This window comes from Condylura cristata, unplaced genomic scaffold (assembly GCF_000260355.1).
Source record: "Condylura cristata isolate star-nosed mole 26May11 unplaced genomic scaffold, ConCri1.0 scaffold00017, whole genome shotgun sequence".
Taxonomy (NCBI): Eukaryota; Metazoa; Chordata; class Mammalia; order Eulipotyphla; family Talpidae; genus Condylura; species Condylura cristata.
The window spans coordinates 21,130,246-21,139,368 of record NW_004567118.1 but is presented as its reverse complement, the minus strand read 5'-3'; the positions used below and the strand labels follow the sequence as shown (position 1 = coordinate 21,139,368).

Sequence of the window (9,123 nt, the reverse complement as noted above, 5' to 3'; positions counted from 1 at the left end):
GCTGGGGCGCCCGGCGGGCCCACTAGCACGGGGACGGCCTCCGGGCGGCTGGTGTGAGGAAGACGCGCTGTCAGGTGTGTAGCGGCGCCGGTGGCGGGTCGCGGGCGGGGGTTTCACCCCGCGGCGGAATTCATCGGCCCCCCACTTCCTGCTGCGGAACCGAAGCCCAGAGCCTGGCCCGGTTAAGCGGGGCTGGAACGCCAAGCCCGGCGGAGGTGGAACGGGAGCGCGGGGTCCTGTAAGAGGCGCCGAGGGAGGCCCGGGAGGGAGTCCCCGCGCCGGCTTGGGGCGAGGGCGGGGCCGGAGCTGGCGGAGGACGCCGGGGTAACGGGGCATCACACTGGGCTTCGAGTTGGTGTGAGACCCGGCGGCTGGGTGGCCGAGTGGAAGGGGGTGTTGAAAGCTTGAGGCTGTAGACAGGGTGGATCTGACTGGAGTTGGGGGCCAGTCCGTGAACTGTGAGGGCGGAGGGGCGTGGCCGGGGTTCGGAGCCCTCGGCCTGATTTATTCTTTAATGCGCCCCCCCCTCCGCCCCTCTTGTGTTTTGCCTCGCCGCTGGTTTAAGGGAGGGAGTGGGCGCATAATTCCTTCTCTCCCAGGCTGGCATTCTGAAGCGGGCACTCTGACGAGCCTAGATCAGTGGCCTGCAGGGAGGGTGCAAGGACACCACATTTCTGTTCTGTCGGTGCTGTCAAATGTATCCTGAGCATCTGGGAAGAATATTTAGTTCAGGGATTGGCTCATTGTGGACGCAGGTCCACGGTGGTCTTCAACAGCTTCGGGGGCAGAGGGTAAGGGGCAAGCTGAAAGTACTGGTTCTCCAGCCCTTGCACTTATGGCATGGCCCAGGGTGTCCAGCCAGAGTGGCCGGAGAGATTCCATGGCACAGCAGAGAAAGTGCTGCAGGCACTAGATTGTCAACGTTGTCATCAAGGGATTGAGTAATAGTGTCATGTGACACTGTTTGTTTTCCGTCAGTCATGCATTAGGGAGCTCTATAAATAGACATCCAGGTAAGGCCAGTAGAAATAGTAGGGTGCTGGTGGGTGCTGTGAGACTTTTCCCCTGATTTAATGAGGCTCCCCTTTGGGACACTGTTTAAAGATACTTAAGTGATTCAGATACCACTAAGAGCCATTACAACTCTTTGCAAAGTTCTTTTTAATCCCTTAGATCCTAGGACAGGCCATAGGATGTAGGGATGAAATTAAATCATCATGGACACTCCATGGGGGGAGACACTTCCTCTGCTATTACCCTTCAGGCCCAGAGGCTCAGCCCCTGATGGGGGGTGTGGACAAGGACCCTGCCTTTTAAAGGTATTTGACTTGCTTGGAGTATACTGTTGAAGAGATTGTTAGGCCAGGGAAGATTTCTGCTTCTTCCTATATTCCAAAAAGCTTACTAGAAAGGAAGAATTGTTAGCAGTTTTTTTCAGCAAACATCTATTTGGTCAAGATGGAAATTGGAGAGTGAGCACACAGTTGATAAATGAATTTAGCATTTTCTTTGACTTTGCTATAATGATCCCTGTGGGCCCTTTATTTAAATTCAGTTTATTCAGTTCCTGTGACACTAGACTCTGGTAGAAATTGAATAGAATAACGAACCAACCTCAAGCTATCCAGAGTTCTGATTCCACATGTTGTGGACTTTGGGAGGGGTGGGAGGTTTGCCACCATTCTCAGCTTTCGGATGTCACTATGAGAAGCAACATACTTGATATCACTGGCTTGTGAGGACTGGAGAGAGGCTTTGTTTTTTACCTAGTATCTAGGGTACCTCACTGTTTTCCAGTGGCGGCCTAGGGCTATGGCACTTCTGGTCCAAGTAGTCAAAATTCCTGTCAGGCAGGAGTAGTTTTCATTAAAAAAAAAAAAAATTACTCCTAGTAGTAGCCTGTGTTGATTCTGGGTGATGAGCTAGCTTGGTAACATCACCACTAGTCTTCTCCACGTTTAAGGCGAGAAACCTGTAGGCTTAGTTTATAATCTGAAAGGTGTAATTGGCTTGATGCGGGTGGCCCTGTTTAACCAAGGTGAAGACTTCATATTTTTAAATATTTTATATTTTACAATGATATTTGAATATAAATATACTGCAAGAGCTCCTTTATTAAATGTTGTGGTAGAAGTGTAAAACCTCAGCGAAGACTGCACTCAGATACTGTTTTAAGAGGCAAGAGGCCAGGAATTCCAAATCCTCTTTTGTGATGTTTTGACGTTGACTGTAATTTGCTTGATCCTCCCTCCTCCTTGTGCCATAGACTGTTGATTTTAGAATTAACCTTTATTTTCTTTCTTTACCTAGAAAACGTCAGGTGCAGAACTGGAGTATGACTGCCGTTGTCCTGCCCAGCTCATTTGGAAATGACCTTGCAGTCTCTGCTCTAGGCTGGACAGTGGATGTGTGAGTCTGTCAGGCATAAAGGTTTGTGCTAATGCTCTGCAGTTGGAGTTGAAACTGTTCGAGTGCTACTTTCAGATGTCTTGCTAAAAGGGGTCTTTTTTCTCTTCCTTTTTGTGCCTCTCAAAGGAAGATGTGGTCTCCTTTTCCAGGGTTTACACCCTGATTGCACCTCTGGCCTAACTTTGGGTCCTGACAGCACTTAGCTCCTTAGCGATCACCTCACCTCCTCTTAAACAATCATTTTCCTTGACTTTGCTGTGGTGATCCCTGTGGGCCCTTTATTTAAATTCTGTTTATTCAGTTCCTGTGACACTAGACTTGGTTAGAAATTGTGGGGCCATGGGTGTGAGTGGGTACCATGGAAATTTTTACCTGAATTAATGAGGCTCCCCTTTGGGATCACATTTAAAGAAGCTATAAGGAGTTGTGTTTCCAAACTCACTTGTCCATAGGTACCCAGAATGGTCTTTTTCTTTTTTATTGTGACAACTGTCATCCCTCTAAATTCATTTACCAACTGTTGTAGACACAGGGGATATTGCAAGTAACAAGCAAAGTCTTCCCCTCACCCAGGCTGTTCTGTCTTTCTGCTTGATCATTGATTTACATTTTCTCTCCTACATTTGTTGTAACTCTCCATGGACAGAGACCATTTTGTGTTATTGTCCCTCTACCTGAAGCAGTGCTGGTCTTAAGGTGCTTAGTCAGGGTTGGCTGGGTGTCTCCCCTCTGCAGGCCAGAGGGCGGATTGACGACACTTACCCAGTCCCTGCGCTGCAAAGGAGTGGGCAGGTTCTTGGTGTGAGCACATGCTGACCTGCTGGTGGTATTTCTCCTTCTCCCCCACACAGGCCTCGTGCCCTCCCCAAGGCACCATGAACGCCATCGTCGCTCTCTGTCACTTCTGTGAGCTCCACGGCCCCCGCACTCTCTTTTGCACAGAGGTTCTGCATGCACCGCTTCCACAGGGAGCTGGGAATGAGGACAGCCCCAGCCAGGGTGAACAAGCTGAGGAAGAGGAAGGTGGCATTCAGATGAGCAGCCGAATCCGAGCTCACAGCCCAGCAGAAGGTGCCAGCGCAGAGTCGAGTAGCCCAGGGCCCAAGAAGTCAGACATGTGTGAGGCAAGTGTCTTTTAGAGTAGGGGACTACATTACCTGTGGGGGAAGATAGGGCTGTGGGTAGCCGTGCTGATGCTGTGTGTTCACCTCCCTGGATGGTGCAACAGGAGACTTGTTGGGACGGAGAGCAGTGGGTATGACCACACGGAGCTCTGAATGGAGGACCATTCTCCAGGAGGGTCAGGAGAGGTCTGCCGTGCCATGTGGGTCAGTTCCCTGGCCCGGAATCTAACTTGCTGAAGCAGCTGCCGCAAGAGCTCTGAATGGAAGACCATTTTATGTCCTTTATAGTCCCTTCCCTTTGTCTCAGCTTTACCTTTTTCAATCTCTCTCTTTTTAAAAATAATATAATAGGTTGTTTTTACATCATTTTGTGCATTTTTCATCAGTTGTAATCCCTTTGAGCTTCCTATCACCAAATCACTTGTGTGCCATCACCATAGTCCAGTGCATTTCCCTCCCCCCACTGTTTTTGATCCCATTTCCCACTCCACCCCCACAAAATGTCTCTGGTATATAGTTGTTCATTATTATTATTATTTTCTCTCGCTTGGTCCATTATACTCCTGCTGTGAGTGAAACCATCCGTCAACCTACTCTTTTTTTTTTTTTTAAAGATTTATTTTATTTATGTATACAGAGCTGGTACAGGCCAGAGGTGCAGGGGCAGTGAGAGTATTCATGAGAGGCAGAGCAGGGAATAAAACAGGAGATCAATGAAGTACACTGCTGAGGAGAGCTACAGGAGGGTCAGGAGAGGTCTGCCGTGCCATGTGGGTCAGTTCCCTGGCCCGGAATCTAACTTGCTGAAGCAGCTGCCGCAAGCTTCACAGAGCTGCAGTTTAACCCGTTGCACCACCAGGCCCTCCACCTGCTCTTTTATCAATAAACAGTTGCTATCACCATGGCATTTCATAGCAAGAGGCCTCATTTTACAGAAATCTTTCATCCCACCCTTCAAAAACTTACCTGTTCTAGGCCCTTGTTCTGTCAAGCTAGTGCTCTCTTGGAGTTTCCTTCTCATAGTATCCTGACCTTCCTTTTTGGGGTGTTTCGTGATCTGGGGAATGAAATTTGGTTTCCTTAATAGGCTGCTCCTTCACCTGATGGCCCTGAACCATGAAATCAGTGATGTTGGACTTATTCCTGCAGTGTGAGCAGGAATCCATTGCTTTACTTTGTTCCCATTGAGAAGCACATCGTAGGCATGAGATTGATTGATTTATTGCTAGAAACACATGTCAGGGATTGAGGGGAGGGAACAGAAGATAGGGAGAACCTTCCAGCTGCAGACACAGACCACCTGTTAGGGTGAAAAGGAGGAAGGCAGACTGGCCATGGTCAGACTGGACTGACCGTGGAGGGTGGCTTGCCTATGTGCCCCCTTGCTCAGTCTGTTGGGGACAACCTGAGAGAGATGGCAGTTGAAGCCACCAGTGCAGTGACTCCTGCACCAGCGGGTCAGAACTTGCCTTTTCAGGCTGCTGCACCAGCACTGAGGTCTCGTCTCCTCCTGAAGCCCTTGTCCCATGGTTGTGTCGGGACCATGATAAAGACTAACACAGAACACCATGTGAGCTGCTTCCCAGTTCTCGGCGTTTGGCCATATGTGAAATGCGGAGTCTCGCTGTAATTTTCTCATGACTGTTCCTTGGATTAAGTGAAATGAATGCGGAGCTTTGGGAATGTGTGCTCCTTCAGTGCAGTAGATTGAATCTCATTCATGCCTCTGACAACTTTTGTGATCTCTCCTAGTTTCCCTGTTCAGCAGATGCTGAAATATTGAGATAAAGATAACTCTAGAGGTCAGCTATTTTTGTGTGGAAATAGTTTGAGTTTTCTAATTCAGATTTGCCCAAGAGTAAGAAGGTTTGTTGCCCACTTCCTGACTGGTCTTCTTATCCTTCTCGAGAGCAGGGCTGCCGGTCACTTGCTGCAGGGCATCCTGGGTATATCAGCCACGATAAGGAGACCTCAATTAAATACGTTAGTCACCAGCACCCCAACCACCCCCAGCTCTTCAGCATTGTCCGCCAGGCCTGTGTCAGGAGCCTGAGCTGTGAGGTAAGCACCTGTGACCCTGGGGCCAGAGGGGACAATTCTGCAAGAATCATGCACATCCAGCTGAACAGATCCAGTTGGTCATGAAGAAGAAAACAAAAGTCCATTCTGTCAACAGAGACAGATGGATCAGTGCAGCAGGACAGCAGCCAGTTCTCCAGAACAAGCTGCCTCAGTTCCTTGTTTTTTGTGTAGTTATAAGCTTTTCCATTTTAAGCACTAAACTTGTCAATTTGTTCATTCTTTAAAAAAAAAAATTATTTATGCATACAGACACTGGGGTACAGGCCAGAGTTGCAGAGGTTGAGAGGATTCACCAGAGACAGAGTGGGGAGTAGAACAGGCAGATGTACTGAGATACACTAAGACACACTGAGGGGAGCAGCAGCCAAGACAGGAGAAGTCTGCTGTGCCCTGTGGATCAGCTCCCTGGCCAGGGATCAAATTTGGGATACAGTGTCTGTTGATAGTGCTAGATTTAACACCTTATGCCACCAGGGAGGCCCAATTTGTCCATTCTTGATGGACATGTTTTTAAGATAAGAACTATATCAGGGGGCCTCTCTGATGGCACAATAGTTAAAGTGCGAGTCTATGAAATGATCCTCAGCCACTGCAGCACTAGTTTGATCCCTGGCCAGGGAGCTGACCCACATGGCGCAGCAGACCTCTCCTGACCTGCTGCTGTTCCCCTCAGCAGTGTATTTCAGCCATTCTGCCTGTTCTGCTCCCTACTCTGTCTCTGGTGAATCCTTTCATCCCCTGCAACTCTGGCCTGTACCCCAGTTCTTGTATGCATAAATAAGTCTTTATGTATTTTATTTATTTATTTACATCACTCTTCATTTTGTATTTTCCTTCTCAGTTGTATACCATATGGGCTTCCTACCATCAGTCACCTGTGTGCTATTGCCATAGTCCTGTGCTCTCTTCCTACCCCAGCTTTTTTTTTTTTAGATTTATTTATTTGTGCATACAGAACTGGGTTACAGGCCACAGGTGCAGAGGCGGTGAGAAGCTTCACCAGAGACAGAGTGGGGAGCAGAACAGGCAGATGGACGAAGTACACTGCTGAGGGGAGCAGCGGGCGGGTCAGGAGAGGTCTGCCACGCCATGTGGTCACCTCCAGGCAGGCGGGGATCGAACTCATGTGGAAGTGGCTTAAGCTTCTTAGTGCTGTGCTTTAACCCGCTGCGCCACCAGGGAGGGCCCCACCCCGATTCTATCCCATACCCTTTCTACCCCATACCATGTCTCTGTTTTATAGTTTATTGTTCTCATTTAATAAATAAATCTTTAAGGAAGATCATGTCAGACATCACCTTTTTTTATTGTGTCATTTGTCACTACCTCGCACAGTTGCTAACTGTGTGAACTATCAGAACCTACTGAAGAGTGAGTCAGTTTGTGCCTAGACAGCAAGGCTGCTCCAGTGTAGTTCACGTCTTAGCTTTTACATTACCGTGTCACCAAGAATTCGTCATTCAGTTACTACAAGTTGCCATCACTGTGCCCATTGGCCAGGCAGGCAGAGCTCTGCGCTGCTGCGCTCAGTGGCTACTGCTGTGTCCCTGCCTTGCATTCTCCTTCATTGTGACCTCCTGCTGGTAATCTAGAAAGCAGGTGATCATGTCCTCAGACTAGTGTGTGAGGTTAGAATGAAGATCACAAGGGAGACCTGAGTTCTCTTCTTCAAATCAAGAATATAAGTTTGATTATGTGAACTCTGCAGTGACCATTTGGGGTCTTAATCCTCTAGCATATTCCAGATGAGTGATGTGGGCAAGCTTGAGTCTGGGATAGATGCAATACTTGTATAGTTGTTATTTGTGGCTCAAGGTGGAAAAATGTAGAGAACCACTTCATTGGCCCTTGCGTTCCATGAGAACAAATATTATCTTTAGAAAGTTTCTCACTTTTCCTATAGTTAACTGGCTAAGTAGTACAAAATGAAAAGTCAGAGAAGGATTTTTCTATATTACTGAGGCAAGAAGGGGAGACTGTGTCCCTGAGAAACCGTTGTTCTGTCCTAGGTCTGCCCTGGCCGCGAAGGCCCCATCTTCTTTGGGGATGAGCAGCATGGCTTTGTGTTCAGTCACACCTTCTTCATCAAAGACAGCCTGGCCAGGGGCTTCCAGCGCTGGTACAGCATCATCGCCATCATGATGGACCGAATTTACCTCATCAACTCCTGGCCTTTCTTGTTGGGGAAGATCCGAGGAATCATCGATGAGCTCCAGGGCAAGGCTCTCAAGGTGACCCCAGATCAAGGGAGAGCAAGTGGCAGTATTGGGGGGGTGGCATTTACACTAGGGGAGAGCAAGAGGCTGGGGAGTTTTATTACTTCCTGGTCCCTTGGCCACTGCTCTGCCTGAATTGTAATCCACTGGCTTCAAAGTTGGGGTCCTGGCACTAGGCCTCACAGCCGATCAGTCCTGCTTGTTTTACTCATCTCGCCTGACTCCTTGTGGTCTTGGCTCTTGTTCAGAGAAGCTCTGGCTTCCTTGCTGTGGACAGAGCCCTTGTTTCATCCCTAGTGTCTTTGCTTCCTTAGACCTTCGTTTCAGAAGACTGCCCAGTAGTCATGTTGCAGGCCCACCACCTAATGTAGATCTCCAGCTGTGGCCCTGCTGCGCGGGAGAGGCCAGGGTCTGCTCTGGTAACAGACAGCCTCAGATATTAGCCACTTAGAAGCCTGAAGTTGTTTCCTGTTCATGTCGTGTCCGTGCAGGGAAGGGACGGGCCTGCTCCTTGTGCTCCTTGTGGAGCAGCACCCACACGGGTGCTCACTTGCCCAGCTGGAGGGCACAGAGGGTGCTGGAGCACCTTGTTTGTCCTACTTTGTTGCCAGACTGCCCATAATGTAGGGTCTGAGAAGTGAGGAGGCCTCCCTGTGCTGGGAAGGGGAGGGCTGGAGGTAGCGGGGGTCACTCACCACTGGGCACATGCGCACCTGAGTGCGTCAAGTGCCCGATGAGTTGTAGCAGATCGCCCTGGAGAAAACCGGTTCCTCGTCTCAGGTAGCGTCTGATCTGGCTGGGGAAGTAAAGCCATTCTGTTGACATTCTGAGGTGGGTGGCACCTGTTGTACGCTGCACCAGGAGAGCAGAAGGGTCAGTGTTGGGGGGAGGATTGTGAAGCCACCTGTGAACAAGCTAGATCTGGGCTGCTTGGCTGGTTGCCTTTGCAGGAGAGCCACCCCTTGCCCTTGCATTTCAGGTGTTTGAAGCAGAACAGTTCGGATGCCCACAGCGTGCCCAGAGGATGAACACGGCTTTCACACCATTCCTGCATCAAAGGAATGGTAATGCTGCCCGTTCGCTGACGTCCTTGACAAGTGATGACAATTTGTGGGCATGTCTTCATACTTCCTTTGCTTGGTAATGAGATTCTTGGGTCTTTCAGCAGTAAGAATGGTTCCAGTGTGTTAGTGGGATTATGCATGGGTTTGAGGAAAGCTGTCCTTGGATGAGGCCCTGCGTGCCTCCGGGCGAGTGTTGGTGGCGAGCACTGAACTGCCTCCTTTCCTAGT

At 49.3% G+C, this 9,123-nt stretch overlaps 1 protein-coding gene across 2 annotated transcripts in view; it reads left to right on the top strand.

Moving 5' to 3' along the window:
• The window catches only part of FLCN (folliculin), a 19,947-nt gene continuing 10,824 nt past the window's right edge, over window positions 1-9,123 (top strand). The window contains exons 1-6 of one of the 2 annotated variants that reach the window (XM_012726677.1): window positions 1-74; window positions 2,311-2,409; window positions 3,261-3,533; window positions 5,448-5,594; window positions 7,625-7,846; window positions 8,811-8,971. In XM_012726677.1, the coding sequence (XP_012582131.1) occupies window positions 3,285-3,533; window positions 5,448-5,594; window positions 7,625-7,846; window positions 8,811-8,971 (779 nt within the window). In that variant the 5' untranslated portion in view covers window positions 1-74; window positions 2,311-2,409; window positions 3,261-3,284. Of the gene's footprint in view, window positions 75-2,310; window positions 2,431-3,260; window positions 3,534-5,447; window positions 5,595-7,624; window positions 7,847-8,810; window positions 8,972-9,123 lie in introns of both variants that reach the window. The other variant, XM_004684519.2, reaches the window with a different exon arrangement.